General features: G+C 43.2%; 1 protein-coding gene across 1 annotated transcript in view; it reads left to right on the top strand.

Moving 5' to 3' along the window:
- The window catches only part of LOC128713834 (uncharacterized), an 88,446-nt gene extending 70,094 nt beyond the window's left edge, over positions 1-18,352 (top strand). Inside the window, exons 3-5 of the mRNA XM_053808704.1 lie at positions 9,384-9,596; positions 13,117-13,562; positions 16,978-18,352. Coding sequence (XP_053664679.1) covers positions 9,384-9,596; positions 13,117-13,562; positions 16,978-18,352 — 2,034 coding nt within the window. The remainder of the gene's footprint in view (positions 1-9,383; positions 9,597-13,116; positions 13,563-16,977) is intronic.
- Positions 18,353-20,544: the final 2,192 nt, after the last annotated feature.

Here is a 20,544-nt window from a genome sequence, read left to right as displayed (position 1 = left end):
ATGGGTTTCACCAGTGTGGCTCGTCTAACGACCTCTGTGCCTGTGTAGAGAGGCATACTCGGGGCAGTAGTGCTGCTACTTTATAGCTGCCGGTTAGTGACGATTATCTCGCTACATCATATTTCTTTCCTTGTACAGTTGCATGATGGGTGGACGAGTTAAGATATGGTCGAAGAGCTTAAATTCGGTTTGCAAACACCAAAGCTATAAAGAGGTACCGTTTTGGGGAGGGATGGTAAACAATAATGAGAACAATAAAACCCGAGAGAAACATCTTTTGAACACGCTAACGCAAACAGAGGGTAGAGAGAAGGCCCAAATTGTAATGTACAAATAATCCACAACAGAGCGTGACGTGTGATCTGAAGCTTCCAGCAATATGTGTGCCATCGACTTTCAAGGTAATCGCGGGAGGTGTGGCACGGTTCTAAAGCTGCGCATAATATATCAGGTGTTTCCAACGGGTGAAGCCTTTAGCATAACAAAGAAAGATTCATCTACTAACTGCAATTATGAAAGAAGATTGTACGAAAGGCTAGAACGCTCCACGAATAGCTGTGAACTCACCTATTCGTGACCGTGATTATTTGGATCGTCGTGTGCCGACGAAAAATCACGGCTTAAGGCGTACTGGCTGGTTGCCACTTGAACGGCCGCACGCAGGTTCTCCCTCATATGCTTCTAACTACCTCTAAAACGGGCTGCGTGTCAAGCTGAATTGCCACAAACAGACCATAACCAAGGAAGGGGAAGGGTCATAGCTGTTCCGGACCGGGGCACATCCCGGTTTCGCGCGGATGGGGTGAAGTGCAAGTTCTCGTATAGTTTTGCACGCGCCGCTTTTTGTCGCTCCGTCTAGCGCTTCTTCTAACACTGGCCCTGTCTTATTGTCGCCGCACCCGGGGAAGGGAAGCTTCATGTCTATTCGTTGCGAGCTTGTAGCTTCTCAAGTTCAACGACACTTTCGAATGTTGTGCTGGTTGGCTTTTCCGCCGTTCTTCTTACACCGCTCACGCAAATTCTTGCGCATTGCTGCCCGCGAGGAAAACTAGACCAAGCATGAAAATGTGCGGAAGTTGAGGAAGAAAGAAGGCACAAGAGATTTTTTTTTCCTCTACATGATAATGATCGCAATTTTCGTAATTGTTTCGAAGAAGTTACGGTATTTTTGGGAAGGTAATTTTCGTCTTCTTTCGATCGGTTATCATTGCGTTTAAATGCCTAATATGAACACTAGGATACCTTTAACGTGACCTACAAAGAGTGAAAGTATACAGTTGCGATTGTACTCTTATAAAAAAAAAAATATGTACCTTTTTTATATAGATGTTTACTAAACTTTCATTACGATCGCGCGATGTACGATCACATAGTAAAGAGGTGTTTCTTGGCGTTCATTCTTCGTGCTTTAAAATGTCATCCCAGCAATCTCGTTTTGGATGGGTCAGGGATCGCCAAAGAATTTAGGTTAACTCTTGCTGTACCGTTCCTGCCCTAGTGTAAAGATGGAATAACCGCAAAGTAAGCGCGCATATGTTCTTCATCATCTCAAGAACATCATCCCATCCGGTTCCGTGCGGCGAGATAGCAACAGCCGGCCAGCCCGAGTCGTTCTTCGATCCCGTCCCATCGGTTTCTGTGGTTTGCCGCTGCTGCAGGAATTTACCACCCATCCCATCGCAATGCAGACTAATGAAAATGACACAAATTAGGGATGATCGTTTGTCACTATTAATAAACGGTGCAGTATTTCCTGCTGAGCTCAGCTTATAGGCGCACCGTGGTTAGGTGATGCTGTGTATCGTAAGTAAACCGGCTGTAAACCACAACTCGAGAGTGCGCAATTTTGGTTCGAAAAACACCTTCGCTTTCGTAATTTTGTTTCCATTTTCGTTGCTTGTGTGTGTGTTTTTTATATGAACATTTTTCTTTTTGTTCCTCATATTACTGTAATGTTTTAGGTTCAGTTTGATAAGATGATAAAATTGTTGGCTTTTAATTTTACGAAAAAAAACCTTCCTCTTGCCCTTTTATACTTGCAGCAAAGGTGTTTTGTCTTGGTTGCGACACATAGAAGATCCAGCGTTTATGCAACCGAATCTAGGTTATGATATTGCTCGTGACCCATATACGATGTTATTTTATTTAATGGAAACCACTTTACGCCTCCTGACGTGTTCCACGCTGGTTCCGTAGATAAATCCGTTTGGAAAAAATAGCAAGATGTCATCCGTAGGTGGAATTTATTAATTGATATCCATTTCTCAGGAGCAGTTGGCGCCTTTTGCGATAGTACGTAAAGATGTGTTAATATCTTGCGCCATGATGGTTCAAAGTCTTCTTCTGTTTGGATTGCAAAATGTTCTTTTCGATTTCGAGCATTGGTGATGCATGGGATTCATCAGTTAGACAACAATAACATAAACTTAACATGGCTTAACATTAAAAGATGGCAAATATATTTCAACCTAGTCAAAAATTATTCGGAAGCATACTTTAAACATATTTACTGTCTCGTCTACGACTGGGAAGTTGGTAGCAAACGTGAACAATTGGGTTAATTTCACGTTTACCGAAGTTGAACTGTCGATTTTGAAGTGAAGGTTAATGCGTCCGTTAATTACCCAACAACTCCTCAATGCCAAAGTCAGATAGATATTCGCTTTTCTCCATTGTCAATTCAATCAATTGAAGGCTGGATCCATTTCCATAATACATCATGGCGGGTGGTGAATCGGGCTGCTCCTCCTCCGTTGCCTGGGTGCTGAAGATGTGCCACTGCTGCTACGCAACACGAGCATGCGTCAGCATTGAAAGATGTTTAGAAGAAGAGGAGGAAGACCCCCTTCGCTGGTCGAAAGGTTTTCAATCACCTTGCACAGTAGTGAGACAGAAGCAGAAGGAGGCAGACTTGCTACTAACTAACTAGTCTAGTAGCCTAACGACCAAGTGCGGTCCATGGCCAAGGAAAAGCGTCACATTCAACGAGACCTACACTCGTGTTTCGTTGCCCAGGCTTAGCATGTGCCATCAGGATGAGGCGAAGCGCATTACTTCGTCGTCCGGCAGCGGGCAGCGCCAACGCCTTTTGTTTGGGCGTGTATACTCGAAGCTAACGGAGTGGCTTTGCCGAGAGACCTACTAAACCGGTGAAGCAGAAACTGACCTCCTCGTCGAAGTGTAGTGTGTGATACCTTTGGCAATGGCCGCTGTCTCAGCTGGATGATTCGTAGCCAAACCCACCCGGGGGGTTTTTCTTCAGTGGACGAAACTCCTTCAATGGTCGCGTGCACAACGACTGGGTCGAGTGTAGTACAGGATGGTGGCGAGAACCTGAGGAGTCCGTGGTAATTTTGGGTTGGCTCAACAGTAATGTTGAACAGGGTGTATGCTTGCTTCTGAAACATTTAAAATTAATGAATCACTGTGATGACTTCATCAGGTTAAAAAAATGATTAAAAATATGCAGTAGAGGTTTCAATTTAGCTTTGGAGATTCATAAACCATATAAATATTGAGCGTACTGGAAAGTTCTAGATATATTGGAAAAATTGGAAAAGATCTCACTTAGTCACTCAATACCATTGAACTTGTGTCCGTCAGTATGTCGGTATGTTCAACCCACTATCAAAGGATGATTTTCGAATTGACGATAAGTTATCAAACTACATTTTCTTTTCAAAGTTTTGAAGGTCTTTATTTGAAATACATTATGCAGGTGCACATTTGCCAAGCAACTTCCCCTTTTACAGCAGTCATTTACTCATTGGAAGCAGAGCACGATGTTGATGTTGAGATCTGACCTAAATCTATTGTTGTGTAGTAAAGTAGTACACCATATTACAGAACAAGTTAGTCGTACTATTTTAGTCCTGAAATTTACATCATCGTCTGTGGTTACGCGGGCAAATCTTGCGCCTTTTGTTATCGCTACTGTCATAGACATTGGTATCCTTCTAGTTTCGTTTAGTACAGTGTTGTCTTAAGATTGTAACGGAACTCGTTTTAGTTGTTTGGCTATTACCACTGTTATCAAATGTGTATATTCTTTTGGTCATGGATCGAGTTTCAAGCGTTTGTTGGTCTTTAGTAATGTGTTGTTAGCTCATCGCCTTCCTGATGCGCGAATAGTGGTTGACTCAACACGGATTCGTTACACTATTTTTGGTGCCGACTGCACCGTGTGCGCCCTTTTTTCGTCACCACAACTGCTCGGGAAATATCTTCAGAAGTGGCGGAGAGGATCAGTGTCGGTGGTGTAAGATCACCGTCGTTTTATCACGCCTGTTCTGTTCTCTGCAAGGGAGTAGCATTAGTGTTGGAGCATTTGTTTGACGATGATAGCACCGCTTTGCCAAGTTTAGCATATCGCATTTGTGGCCGACATGGTGTTGGGGCCGAATGGTCACGCTGCCGACTTGTTGTCAGCATGGTCGTTGTGCATTTTCATCGATGAACATAAATCGCCTAACTCCTTATGGTGCGCGAGATTAATGCTGAATGGTGTGGTATAGTACGTGTTAATGCCGAAGAGGTGGTTTCATAAGTGCATTTTTGAGGTGTTAAACGTGTATTTTATGAGAACCTTCTATTTTTGTTCTTCGTATTCGTATTCTAGGGGTTATCGTGCTTCTTACGATGCTGTTGATTTACGCAAAATGGAGCTTCTTTTTAAACACATATGTTTACATTGCTAAAAATTAGTATGCCTAACAATTCTTGTGTAAAATAATTAAATACATAAATTCGGCATTCCTTAGCTGTACAAATTTTCAAAATAAACACAACAATTTTCGCATTGGTGTAAAACGTATGAGGTGTTGCGTTGGAATGCAATACAATTATCGTTACTGCAAGAGCATTAAGTTTAAGCAACGGTGGAATGGCACATGAAATACATTTTTGCAATGCAATGGAACTGCGTTACGGTCGATGTGCGTTGCAAGAGGGAGTCTCCAAATTGTTTACAAAATACTTTATACGCGCATGATAATTCCACACTTCCACATGCTTTGCCGGCAGTGGATTGGTTGACCGATTGAGTGCTGCCAACAACACACCGCATACGCCATTTTGTGGCTGTGAAAGGTGTTTTAAAAACATGACCTTTGGTAGAAATATGGAGAAGAGTTTGCATTCTCCAGAAATGCAATGGGAATGTTCGAAATGTAGGTATAAAAAATCAATTTGGAAATACTTCGAACAAATTTTACTCTTAGGTTTTATTCTTTGAGAAGGTTTAGTTTGCATTTAAATGAATCCAATCGGTTTAGTCGGTTGATTATTTTTTACTTGTTTTAGTTTTGTTATTTTAAAGCGTTAAAATAATCAAACCCACTCAGTCTGCAGCCACACCAATCGAAGATTGATGTTGTTTGAACCGCTCATTCGCCGGATGGATCCAGGAAGATTCGAACGCGTTTCTAATTACGGAATAACGTATGCTTCCGCATCGTATCCAAACGAGCACAGAATAACAAACCATTTTCGCCGATATATTGAGCAGCGATCGTGCAAATTAGTGCGTGGCAAAATCCTCCCCCTCGCTTCCCATTAGCTACCCTCCCTGTAGGCAGCTTTTGGGGCCATTGCATTGGCGGCCCCGTGAACCGCGAAACACGGGGCAAACGCCGCAAACCTTTCGCGTTGAAGAAAGAAGGTGAGATGACCGACGGTGGTGAAAAATTTATTGCCAGCCAAGCTGTACTATATCACTTTCGGGCAGGGAGATCGCCGCTGCCATATCCTGGGCCTACCCCGGCAAGAGAAACCATCTTCCGGTTTTAGGTGCACGGCAAAAGGGCTGGATGGTTTATTTTTTTCATTCATGCATTTAGAAAGACTGTGAATTTTCGAAGTATATTTGTGTTGGTTGATCGCCAATATTTCAGTTACGGCCGTCTCCCGTTCGTTGAGTGGTATAAAGTTACACTGGAATACAACATCAAACGAAAGTGATGATGATTTTATAATATCTCGGAGGATAAATAAATTAAGCCATTCAATGCTATGTTTCAGACTTTATTCTTGCAACTTACAAAAAATGGTTCTGCGTTTGGTCGATCGTTAGGAATAATGCAACTTTCAACCCTAGTATGATCAAGATTAATAAATTTATTGATTATATCTACTTTTATTTGAATTTCCAATGAAAATTATGACTATCTTGAGCAAACAACATTTACAGCAAATAATTCGCCTATACACATGATCATATATATTCAATTGTCATTTAATATTCGAAGTACAATTGAATCTCGTATTGTGTCAATCGTTGAAGATTTTCCATTCGTGAAGTGAAGTTAAGTAACGCCTGTATCGTGACACACAATAAGAACCGTTCACTTGCGACTCGCGCAATGTTCATAAATGTTTCTGTACAATTCACGTCATCTGATTCCATTCGCTTTGAAATGGATAAATGCTAGATCCATTATCGTATTTCACTTTTACAATAAAATATAACCAACCATTGAAGCATTTCCAGATGTCTTTGATGATAAGTTGAGATGATTTTTTTGTTGCTATTATCAGATGTATTGCTTTTGAATCGGGAATGGAGTTTATCTAACGTTACGACCGTTGACGATTGCTATCACGTTACTCTCAAACCTTTTCCTATATTCATCGGGAACGATCGTATTAGTATCGGTGTTGATCATAATAATCGAACTTCATGACAATTCACACTATCCCCAGGGTTACGTGTGTCGCGATGCACGCCGCAGGGTATGTCAGAAAATCAATTCTACGTTGAGAAATGTCACAAAACCGACCCCTCAATTTGCTACGGCCGCTTTCCGCAGTGAATTGAAGGTGGAACAAATAGATGGATAGACGGGACAGATTGCTAGGTTGTCCAGGGGATGTGTATTACTGTGTGTTTATCCGCGGTATGACCATCGCCTTCACGGAAATGAAATGATATGTGAAAGTCGCGTGAAAACCGGCGGGAAAGTCCACCGCACACTGACAAGAACGGTTCATTGTTTCAGTCCATCGAAGGTCATCAAGAAATTACATGTTTCGAAAGGTGTTTCCCCGCCACATTGGGGCACGATATCTCATGCGGCCTGTCGTTTTTTTTTTTACCCGGTGGAATTATTTCTTTTTTAGAACATCGGCTGAAAACCGAATGGGAAGAATGAGAGGGGGCGCTCACATTCCTGTGGTAAATAATTGAAATAATTTCAAGTTTATGGTGCGTGGACAAATCCAAACGAAACACGATTCTCTCAGCCAGCCCGTCGGAGAAGGAATGAGAAATGTGCATTGCTTGCTTGAGCTGAACGGTGGGTTGTTCGCACTATCCGTGGGAGAAAGGTCGCAGAAAGAATGGGCAAAACAACGATTTCTTCCTTTTGCTTGTTCCTTCAAAATTCCTTTTCCTTTGCACGCGTCACGGTACATTGCAATTATGCAATGTGTCTGCAACAAATTGGGTCGTAATGGTTGTGATTGTTGTTTCGTGTGTATGGCTTAAGAATAAACATCAACTTAAATTTAATTCATTTATCGGCAGTTAGATAATTGGATACATGTTATACTTGGGATTTTCACTATTCTTGTTGGATCGTAGTATATTAAATCATTAAGAATATAGTTCATAGGCAACATGCGCTTCTTAGTTAGTCCTTCTGATAGTGACAACTGTCAACGAGGTGACAAATTGCTGAATCGCTTGGAATGATAGCATATTCTTCAAGTAGAAGGAAGCAAACGAAGCGGAAGAAACGCGCTGCAATAAAAAAGCATTCGCCGAAGAAGATTATGCAACCGCTGGTGATGAACTTCAAGAATGGAATGTCCGCGTTCAAGTTGCAGAAGACGAGCTAATTAATTTTGGCTGATTTAAAGGAAGGAAATTTTAAAATAAATTCCCCCATCCCAGGGCAAAGCGTTCCGCCTGCATGCAAGGTTCCATAAAAGATGAACAGAATGAAGCATCGTCCGTTCGTTCGTAGGTGCACTGCGCTGCTGCTTTTGGCGGAAATATTCTAATTTGTTGTAATTAATCACTATCGATGCATGAACTTTTGCAGTCTTGACACTTGCTCTTCTCTACAGACACATGATAGACAGCAGTCTAGGCCAGTTCAGTCGCCAGATGTTGACGATGATTTTGTTTCTTTTTAAATTGTTCATACTAAAACGATTCTTCAATAGGCACAGTTTCATGTTTTGTGTGAATTTCAATTAATATTGCATTTGATCGCCTTTGTTATTTTATCTTTTACTTTACTGTTCACAATTTTTATTGAAAGTTATACATTTCTCAAACAATGTTGTTCCATTCTTATAGTTACTTATTTGTTTTTAATGTCCGCAATGCGATTTTGAATTCGATGGACCTTTCCTGACCTTTTCTAATTTCACAATTTAACCTCTAGTTGCGGATCACTGCAAGTTTGTCATGTGTCCGATTTGTTGCACCTCCGAATTCGGACCAGGCGACAAATCAGATTGATCGCCCCGCCTGACATCCCATCCTTCTCCTTCTGCTCTCTGCCCTCTCTCTAAACGTCAGGTTGATCTCACAGATGCGGGTGCGATAGTTTAGGGAGCAACTTCAATCGTACGCTGCTACGGTGTTGCGCTCATTAGATGCAAATTTGTTGCAGTCGTATCCGTTGGCAAGCGTGACCGTCGCCAAAGTCTGCCATGGCTCGACCACCGACACGGCACCTTGTGCACCGGATGATTTCGAATTTGTGCGAATTTTTTGTTTTTGGGTTGGTTCCATTGCAAGCAAGCAGCACACGAAACAGGCTCTCACGCGAAACACATCGTTTGCAGGTAGAACAAATGAGAGGTTTAGTGCGCCTTTTTTTAAATTTTCCGTCATCATGTAGAGAACCGTGCGTGTGGGATGTTATGCTTAGACAAACAAAGAGTTTTCAATTATTCACGGGTACAACGATGACACACGACACACACATGGCGGGGGTACGGTTAATCAGCGGTGTGCTAAGCATATGTGCCTTGTGTGGCCTTAGAGGTTAAGGTCTCTGCTTTGAAGTTGTTATGCAAGAATACCGTTGCGTGTGTGTCCACGGTGGAAATTTATTTGCTGTCTTTTTGGTATCAGTTAGTTTTTTTTTTTGGCAACGTTAGCTAATTTCGGCAATCTTTGAGATTGGGACAGTTTTAAGAGAAACGTGACATGTTTGTGATTTAGTGACTCTTTTGTATCTATTTCTTGCTGCTTTGTTGAATTTTGCAATACACACATGTTGTGTGTAGTATTTCTTCTAACCATTACTAAAGGAATTAATCATTGTTTGGTAAATAAAGTAAAAAGTGGTTTTCGTAATTGTTTCCATCTGATAGATCCAAAGTTTTTCTAACTTAAATTTCCCGTTTATCTTTCGCTTTTGTTGCAGGAATGTCAGAACCTGATTGAGGAAAATCGACGGCTCGTTAGCATAGCCAGTGGTGCCGGTAGCGGTTATGCGATCAACGGCATACTGAACGGTGGTGGATCCGGAAGCCTCTCAACGCTGGGCATGGGAGTCCCGAACGGTGGAAGTTACAGTAGTGTTGAATCTGTGATCCTGCAAACTCAAGTCGAAACGCTACAATGGCAATTAAAGCAGGTATGTAATGATACAGTTTCTTGGTGATAAAACATTCTGTGTGTTATTTTTATTCTTGTAGATTGTAAAATAGCAGTCGTAAAACTTGGAAAAAACGGAAATTTGGCGTAAAACAAAAGCTGGCACTCGAATCAAAATGATTGATTAACTACATTTACATCACAAATCTAATTTATACTGTCACCAGGCAATCTTCGTATTGCACACTGTGTAGGGCCTTGTTTCGAAACGATTTCGATCAATAATGAGGCATGTCCAAGTACCCCACAAACCCTTCGGTATTGATTTGAATTACAAAACGTCGTGTTCATCTTTTAAAGCCCTTGTGCAATGTTTCTGCAGAGCCGGGGAGCTCCGGTGTTAGCCTAAGTAACGATCTGTAACAGTCGTGTTGGTCACGAGATATGCAACGACATAGTTTAACACAGCCATAGGATTTCGTAATTAAGCTCCGACGGACGGGGACCCCTCATCATGACCAAAATGCGTGGAAAGAAAATCCATCATGCCATCGTAAGGCAGTGACGTAGTTAATTAGACTAACGCTGTGTAGCTGTGTAGGGCTAGCTTTTGGAAAATTGGCGAGGTTAGAAACCTTCGGTTAAGGGATTGTAACGTTCTACCAAGGGCGCCAAAGCCACGATACACTGATTAAGATATTCGACCAGCGATGCTACAACTCGCAATTGCATTCAAGGGTGGCAGCAGCTGCAGGTAGCTTTGTTGTGCATCAGCAGTAAATGATTCTATTATTTAAACCGGTGACATTAGTACGTAACAGAGGGTGGTTGAACGATGGGAATATGGTCGCCCCCGGAGTAGCGTGATGCGGCATTTGTTGTAGTGCGCGCGGTTCAGTGATTCAACGGTCGGTTGGCCATCTCGGTCAGCATCGGCATCTGTTTGTAGGTACAAACCTGGTCTAAGGGTATTAGCACTGCACTGTTTACCGTTCTTCATCTGCATATGAAGGGAGGTAATTCATCGAGGGACAATTTTAGAGGTTAGCTGGATTTGCGTTTTTACCATTGCCATCCATTATCGCTTCCATCTAGTTAATTTGGATTTTTATTAGTTTAATGGCTTTAATGGCTCACATCATGTTCAAAAATGGCTATTTAAAAATTCCATTTAACTCTTTTTCTACGTATATACGTTCTATATTTTAAAAAGATCTATTACCGCAGTAAATTTACTGCTGGTCTACCATATGTTTAGTGCTAATATTTATGACTAACATGTTAGGGGAAACAATTAAATGCTAGCCGAATGTTAGGATCAATCGTATTTCTTTCATCAAATATGCGATATTTCATTACAATCCAAAAATATGCAAACGTAACGATCAGATCATAATCTACTCAGCTGTGTTTATGTATCTCAAGAAGTACACTACCGGTATCCTCTGCTGAGGCTGGAATTCTTTGATGACAGAGGCAAATGTACTCTCGATGTTATTTTGTACGATTTTCATTACATCAGGTGTTTTGCATGTGCATTCAAATCGAATGTAACTTCTCCGGCAGTGCGTAGCTCCGAGATCGCATGATCTCATCCATAGGTTTCGAAGCTGCAAAAGTGGTATCAGTAGCTGCACATCAATCGCACAAAATCGTTGCTGGAGCGCAATGTTGCGCTACGGCGTTACGCTCTGTATCAAAGGGCATTTGTGTCAATTTTTCACTTGCCAACCTCACCCCGGGACGGAGAACAACTTCACATCGAGTGTTTTTGCAAGTTCGTAAATCACCGGAATGTGGCCGTGGTGCAGTGCGATTTGCGGTAAGGTTGATATACAGTTAGTGTTTGATTTGGTGGAACAGATGGTTTCTAACAAACAGTCGTGCGGGAGGAAATGATTCTTACTTCTTCCGAAGGGTTTGAGGTTCATCTACACGGTCTGGCAAGTTCACTATCCACCCGCGCAATGCTTGTATTTGCTTGTTTGGGGAAGTGCTGCTGGTATTTGAAGCTTGGCAGCTGAACCTGTCGACTGTCTCGGCGGTGATTGTATCCTTGTTCCAGAGTTGAACCGCCTGTGTGCACAAGTGTGCACACCATGCCGTCACACGAATCACACTTTTGCCTCCATTACCTTGATAGACTCGACGTCGTTAGCCGTGACTGATGGAGACGCGATGCTGCGCGGCAGACGGCGACACCGTTGGAAAAATGTGCTCCCGATTCTCTGCTCCATTTATGCTTAATTACTGATCGGTAGCTATTGCGACAGTATGATAGAGAGCGTATGCGACGGGGGATATGCGCGTGTGTAGACATTAAGCATGGGGAGGTGGTAAAATGCTGGCAAGATGTCGTTAATAATGTCGAAAAGACATTTTGGAGCTCTCGGTCGGAAGAGTAACATACCGGTGACAGTGTGTAGCAGGTTCCAGAATCAATGATTCGACGGTTATGAGGAAGCTGTGTTAGCCAGATAAAGCTGGTTACTAAAACAATGTAATAGGAAACTGTATTATTTGTGGTAGGTGAAACGATAGCACCAAAATAACTCATTAACATCGCATCTCGTCATCTTCCTAACTAGGCCAAACAAAGAGATATCTCTGTTTGGTGTAAGAAACTTGTTCCCGACCATAAAACACCCGGTACGAGTCATTGTAAAATCGAGACGTTCTTCACCCATGCAAACATTATTCCGGTAGCGCTTGCTAACAGTACCGGGGCGTGTGTAATGGCTTCTTGGGCATTACCACCACGCGTCATATTTATGATGCGCTTGGTCTGATGTTTTTGGTTGTTTGGATCTATTCTTGGTGTTTGCTGCTCGACGACGGCGACGACGACATTATGAGTCTCCGTCTTCTGACTTTGATCCTATCCGATGTTTAGCTTCATCCCCCACCCAATACGCTACAATGGCATGTCCAACCGCTTTAAGAGACACAGAAAAAAATGGAACAGTCCATTGAAGTAGTCGGAAAACAAATCTTCTATCCCATATACAAATCCTCGAAAGTTTACCAATTTGTTTGGAAAATGGTGGTAATGGTGTTAGGTTAACGCAGGGTAAGGCCGGTGAGAATGATGGTTGCAGCAGTGAGAGAATGGAATTGGAAACAAACATGTACAAGAAGTTAAATGGAGAATGGTTGCGTGTGTAATACCGTAAAATCGAAGGAAAATAAATCTAATATAGACGTTTCTGTGCACAGCGCTTTTCTTACCATAGCTTCTACAAATTGGAATTAAAAAAAATTGGTTATTAGAACCATGTTTATGTTTATTCCTCAAAACACAAGACATGTTTCAGTGGCAAAGTGTATCTTGATGCTATTATTCTAGAACATTCATAAATCTTGTCAAAAGGGCAGAACGCTATTCCGGATTGTGCGCTGCAAGCCCACAGTTGATCTCGATTAAATGAGGAACATGGTTCGTCACTTAGCCGTTCAGTTATTGTGAATCGCGCCGGAATAGATGTTAGGTTAACCACAATCAACTTCCTTAAAACGTGACTTATGCACTAACATCCTCCCCATTTCCTACTTCAATTCAGGTCGACTCCAGCCGACACATGTACCGGGCCGTAATGGAAGAAGTTGTACGGTTTCTGGATCGCTGTTACCGCTCCCTGGATGCGCTGCAGAGCGGACAGATCGGTCGATCGAAGAGCGTGCTACAGGTGTCGAAAACGAGCGGTGTGCAACACCATCATCAGCACCACCAGCACGACTCCGACAGTAGCAGTGCGAGTAGTCCGCGGGCCCGCAGCAGCACCAACCTGGTCGATGTTCAACAGAAGCCGTACACCAAAGCGGGAGGAACGACGGGCCATAATGGGCGCCTAGACCATCAACAACACCAACCGTCATCGCTGACGTTGATCAACAGTGCAACGGCGGCAGCGAATCAGCATGCCGTACCGTCAACTCTTCACGAGGACGATTGTATCGTTCCGCCATCACCTGCCAGCTCCTATAGCACCTTTAGAGATTTTACCTGGTAAGCATCCTGAGCAACCGATCGTTCGATCATTTTTAAACACTATCAGGTGTAATCGCTAAGAAAAGGAGCAGCCAGATTACAGTTCGATTATTAGTTGCTTGAAGATTCAACGGGGAATTTTTATTCGAAACTATATATAGATTTAGTTCTAGTCGTTAAAACCAATAAGCTACCATAATCACTACCGATCTCTTCCAACGGTATGAATGTGACACTTGACACCTCGTGTTCCAAATGAATCACGTTTCGCATATGTGAAAAGCCTACAAAACAACCAATATCTGTAAGAATCAAAACATTAAATTCCTGAAGATTGCACGCAGAAGTTCGGTTTGATCGAAAGATGCAAAGGTATATCTCACCGAAAATCAAGGAAAAACGATATAGACCACTTGGCCCCAATATCCCGCGAGCTTCTTCTTAAGCACGTCAGATTGTTTGGAGTTCTCACTATGCACGGTGGGCAACCGAACCAAGGCTCTGAACTGCTTGGGGTGGGATGCATGCAATACGCCTGGTTCGACCGTTAACGTCTCAATACATAAATCGGGTGCTAATTTATTGGACACATACGTTAATTGCCTGTCGTCGCCGTCGTCGCTGTCGTTGACGCCTAGAAATTCGGCACTTGCTGATGGGTCGAGAAATTCCACGGAGGGAAACTATCACCACGCTAGGAGAAATTGTTGGATTATTTTCCGTTGTGTAGATGCATTCATCTTCCTGTAATGTGCATGTGGGACAATGCCATGGATCCCAAATATCGGTGCCCGTTTCTCGCGCGAGACGATGACGTGGCAGCAATCGAAACGGGAAGATATCTTCCGTCGCGTTGTGTTACAATGGTTTTGTTTTTAAACGACGGATTAAGGTTTGTTTTGAACGCGGTGACGTTAAAACACACACATGATTAACGGTTGTTAATGCAACTGGTTTTTGGTGTGTCTTCATTAGCTGTGAGTTTCAGTTGAGGCATCGCTTTTGGTGCACTTTGCGATTGTTATGAAGAAGTTGATAAGTACATGCTGCCAATATAAGTACTGCAGGGTTACAAGTTCAATATCAATAAAAGACCAGGACTTCCGATCCTGTTGGTCATGGAATGGTCTAATCTGTGCAATATAGTCATGATGTGTGAACATGAGCAATTGTTTACAAAATCCAGGAGGATCTTTTGCTCAGTCTCCCAAACATAAAAATTGCGACCAGTCCGAACGCGCAGGTCACTGTGTCAAATCCATTACAAACCATTAAATCCACGACATCCGGACCAAAAACCTGCCGGAACCCCGATGCATAAGGCAACCAGAAATAGGGGCATTGCATCGCGAGCCGCTAAAATCTTGGGCCCCGGGATGGATGACCAAATTATCTTCACATCTACCACAACCCACCGCATGACGGCTCGGTGTCCGTACGGTGGCAGACCATTTGCGTGCGAATCGATTTGTCATCATCAATCATGGAGTTGTGCGCCCTTATATCATCCATGCGCTTACCCACGCAGGAAACGCCAGTTGAGCAGGGAAGGATTTAAGAAGATCAACACTACTCTCTGGCAGCGGGTGTGTGTGTGTGTATAGGAATTGCGAACCATGCATTCGCGTTCCCGAACGCAATCGGAATGCGTTTGCCGTGTACGCATCGATGATTCAGTCCGCGGTAGTATGCCGCCTCCGCCATTAACGCGGTGTTAATCTGAGCAATTTCGATGCGCCAAAGGTTGACAGTACGTGCGCCGCCATCGTCCAATGTTTCATGATTACCTGGAACCGGCGAGTCGGTTCCGTATGCGTTTGCATGTTTTGAGATGTTTAACATAAATCATCTTTTGCCACTCTTCCAGAAGAAAAACTGTGGAACGCTATGCGAATGAAAAATGAAGATATGAGCGTTGGGGTGTTATTCCATTCACACAAACAGAACAGTCGCGTGGCATATCGGTATTTGCTGTGATTCAAATAGATGTTGTTTGATTTCTTACCCTATTCGATTGTTTTTGCTTCTTACAGTAATGCTAGTTGTGTTGGAAGGGAACATCCCGTGGTCAGTAAACGACAAGGGTGCGGCACAGATGCTGGTCCATATATTTACGTGTTTTAGCTGGTCGGTCGGTGATAAATTTCACTTGATCGTCAATAATAAAGCTCCCCTATCCACTATATCCCCTCAGCAGGTCGCCAAGATGATCCGAGGGAAGATTTTTCCAGACATTCTTCCTCGGCTCGCTATCTACCGGATGCTACCGGACATGGGCGATTTGGCCGTTTTGTTTGTATCGTAAACTATGTATATAGGGTAGTTTCGTTCCACGACGTTGAGAAGATCGTCGTGAAATGTAAGCAAACATTGGTTTGTGGGGGCCCGAGCGCTTTTATCCGTCCGTATGTGGAATATCTCATTCCTCCCCACATACGTGCGCTGTGGATCGTTGGAACAGCAGCGACAGAAGTTTCGTAAGCGTTGCGATAAATGACCCACAAACGATGCACCGGGCACATAATTTTCGTTTGTTGACAAACTCCTGCCGGTTGGAATTATGTTGACGATCGGATTGAATTATTCCTCGCGCGCTTTTGCTCCATAGAATCAGCTGTTTATTTACACCTCCAACATGAATAACATCTTTCCCGCGCGACATTAATGGGCTTTGTGCGAGTGTGTCACAGTTGAGGCAGAGCAACGGTGAAACTAACTCATGTTTATTATGATACGTTTTGTTTTGTGAAATGAGCAATATTACTAGACGTAATGCTATTTTGAGTAGAGTTTTGTTTTTGAAAGCGAAGAATTTTGCCAGAGGTTCGTATTTCAGTGACCGATATGCAATTAATTCGATTGGCAATACAATCCAGTTGCGGTTGGGCTGGACAGTAAGTGGAATGGTCTTTTCGCCCTGGTGCAGTTCTTATTTTTAACACACATTTACGCGCTCCAATTGAGTCGTCTGTCAACTGGTCTGAACTGCTGCCGGAAGGTGGTAACCCTCTTAGTACCCGAGGAGATGTCGGCGGCTGGTAATTTTACGACCAACACTTTCGCTCTCTGAAGAAGAGTGTCCGTGTGTCAGAAATGTGATACTCTTCGGGCCCGTTGGTAACCGATACGTGCGTAACTGCAATGACCGCGACGGGAATGAGTGTCAAGCGAGAACGATGGTGACGATCGTCGTATATCTTTAGCAAATCAGTTCAAATATAAATCAACCCCCCCTCCTCGTTCGAGCCCGCCATTCCCATAAGTAGCAGATTATCCAATTGCAACCACTGGCGGCACTGGCGGAGGGAGATTCCTTCGAGCGATGGTGTCGAAAGCTATTATTTGTCTCGTAGCAATGTACTAATGTATCTCTGTCTTGTCTCTGTGTCTTGCGCTTGTGCCCTGTTGCACCGGCTTGTTTTTCTACTTTTAGGCGACGCTCACCGAAACGAACCCAGACTCTGCCAATTTCCAGCAACGAAGTTGACCCGGAGAAGCTGGCCCAGGAGGCGTTCCGTTTGCTGCGGACGGTGCAGAATCTGCTCAATACACAGGAGCCGACGCTGGCCCAATCAACGAACGCACTGGACAGCCTGATCTCGGCATCAACGGCGGCATCCAGCTGCGGCAGCAGCACCACGCTCACCGGTGTCGGTCTATCCGCTTCCGGCGCGATGCTCGGCAGCACACCGACACTTACCGGAACCGGCGGCGGACTAGGTGATGGAGGAGGTGGTAGAACCGTGGGAGTCTCGAATGGACACGGTGGAGTAGGAGGGGGAGGCGGTGGTGGAGGTGGGGTAGGAAACCATCCGTTGGTGAACACCCGAAGTACGGTAGGCTTCAATCGGAAGCTAAACTTGCGCGGCAGTCGGCTATCGGTACGGAGCAGTACAGCCGACTCGGTACATTCGACATCGTCCTCCACGAAGACGGAAACGGATGAGGACAATACGGATCGTCCGTCGCCGCCGCTCCTGTTGGCGCATCACCATCATCTTCTGCACCACCAAACGAATGGTGGTGTTAATGGTGGTAGCAACGGAGGAGTTGGTGGTGGCGGTTCAGGTGGCGGAGGAACTGGTGGAGGTGGTAGCAGTAGTAGCAGCTGTAGTAGTAGTACCTCTGGAAATGGTAGCATCAGTGGTAATGGGCACCACCATCATCATCATCACCACCACCATCATCACAATCCGGCCCATCGGTACAGTGCCAACATTGAGCGGATTAAGGAGATGATGATATCCAGCTCGGCGGAGGATGAGAGTGGTTTCAGCTCGATGAACTCGTTCCAGGAAATTGGGCTGCCGTTGATCAACTCGACGATGCTGTCCTCGGTGGGAAGCAATCACGGTGTTAGTAATGGATCGCTTGGCGATGGTTCCACGTCCTCGAACGAGGGTGGCACGAACAGCAGCAATGGTGGAAGCAGCGGTGGCATCAACAGTGGCTACGGAGTGTCCGAAGATTCATCCGAGTTGCGAGAAAACACTGTCATCCCAACAGCGGCCATGAACGGAGCAGCGACGAACGCTAACGGCAGTGCCAACAAGCTGGGTATTCCGTCTTCACCTTCCGTCAAAGCGACGACGACTCCATCGAGTGGCAGCAATTCTTCTGCTGGTGCCAGTACTACTACCACCGGTGCATCCAGTGGATCCCCGTTGCGTGCTACGCAAACGGCCAGCTACGAGCATCATACGCATTTTATCAACCATCGTCGTTGGGATTCGGCACCGGTTGTGCCACCGAAGCTGAAGATTCACGCCAGCGAAACCGATACCGTGTCCCGGGTTCTCTGGGTGTAGCAGAGATAGAAGCGACCGGAAGGTGGTGTAGTCACCGAACGCCGTCGCCCCGTAGGTTTCCTCGCATTTCTTTCCCACTGCATTTGTGCACTGTGAATTCGGATCTCTTCCGAGCGCGTCGTGGTTAGGAGGCGGAATGTCTTTTTCTGTTTGTAGTTTTGTAAGTTTTTTGGTCTATTTGCCTGTACCCTGTACCATTCAGTTCAGTTTGTACGTTGCCCTGTTTAGTAGTACAGTTTTCCTTCTTTTCTGTATATAATTTACAACGTGGACTGCACTTTGCGCTTGTTGTTTTTTAGAGGTCCTTCATATCTGACCTTTGAATGTTTTAAATACTTTCCAAAGAACAAATGCGAAAGAGACAGTCGGCACATACTTAACAATAATATTGTATCTATACCCGAACGTAGGATGATTATCCATTGCATTTAATTAAACCTGATATCAACAACCGCTATCCCGTAAATATATCCTTATTAAATATAGAGGACTGTTTTTACAGAGGAGTTGTAAAATTGCAAATGAACTATATTTCTACACGACAGTTTAAATTCGTTTTACCCGTCATAATTGCTAAATGAAGATCGCATTGAGTGAGCTATCGCAATGGAGACATTTGAAAGCGATGAAAACAGTAAATCGAGTTATAATTTGGTTTGTTTATTTCTCCGCATTTATACATGCAGGATACTACTAGTGGATGGAGTTGCAAGCTCTAGCATATGCAAATGTACATTTAGGGAAATTAACTGCGTGAGGTTCACACATACCTCCCTTGGTACGATATGCTCCCTTATACTTGATACGTAAAGTATTCTGAGTATGACGCGAATATAGTAGCGAAGTAATATCAACCAACGTAAGATTTTGATGGAAGATAAATAAAGTAAGAGTTGTATGAAATATGGATAAACGTGTCCGTTAAGCGCAGGATATCGTTTCGTTTTTGTTTGATACACAACACAACCAAAGCTGATGTGAATGCAAGATAAAAAATTGAACGCTGAAGAGAAAAAAGGAAAGAAGCAGACGGATATACTTATTAACACAACATGGCTTCCAAAATATGGTCGATTTATAGGTCGAAGGTGAGATCACCACTCATTGATTTTTCTTATGTTCTTATATCGCAAATAAGAGTGTTAATTCGTTTCCAATGTAAGATTCCTGCTTTTAAATTATGAGTTTTCTAAAGTACATTCGTAAGCATCATAAGCGATAATTTTAAACTTGCAATTATTGAAGCGCGTTTGTATTAATTGTCGTAATTCGCTACCGCAGTAATGGTGGAGAATGGAAAAAGTAGTAAAATAGTTTTCTAACCAGCAAAAAATATAAAAATAACTGTAGAAATAGACAAAATGGCGAAAAATGCGTAACGCGCGGTAGTGTTAGATGTAGATGATCGTCGGTATACCAATATACGAATACGTCCAGCATTTAAAAACGTGAATGAACAAGCAGCATAACAGTTTGTTTCGATGCAAATTATAACACCAGCTACCGAACGTAGAGGACAATAGCTATTTAACTTATAAAAATGCACCAATCAAACGCGGCAACATAATGCTAAAATGTGATGCAAAGTAACATAAAAAAGTGACAAGGCGGAAACACAGGAAACAAGTGGACAAATTGATAAAATTGCGAATTAGGAAACCAAACAATTAAAGAACACCAATGCAAAAATTCTAAGTAAAGTCGATAGAAAAGAAGGTATACTACATGATTGTTTCGATAATCAAACCAGAACCAGGGGAGTAAACTAAACGCCTGTGCATCCTTCTAGCAAACGATCTTTCCATATTTTATGGTACAAAACTATAGATTTTTATTTCCCATTTGATACAAGTTTTATGTTGCTCCTTCTTTTTTGAAGATAAATTCTTTCTACAGCCATAACATTGTCATGTTAAGCAGTGTTTTGTAAAATCAAGAAAATTAGTACGGCTTCCGTGTAGCGGTTTGCGCATTTGTGTGAGATACACAATAATCTGACGTTATGAAAGGATGCTCTGTACTGAAGGGTAACTTTTAACGAATGCGCTATTTTCTAACATTTTGAAAAAAAACTGATACAAACTTATAGTGTTGGGGCAGCAACACTATTCCGATGTTCATAATTTCAAACACATCTAACTTTTTATCACAGCTACTCTATTATATTACAATCGTTGGGGTACATATGGGCA

Source organism: Anopheles marshallii, chromosome 3 (assembly GCF_943734725.1).
Source record: "Anopheles marshallii chromosome 3, idAnoMarsDA_429_01, whole genome shotgun sequence".
Taxonomy (NCBI): Eukaryota; Metazoa; Arthropoda; class Insecta; order Diptera; family Culicidae; genus Anopheles; species Anopheles marshallii.
This window is presented reverse-complemented; position numbering and strand designations above follow the sequence as displayed.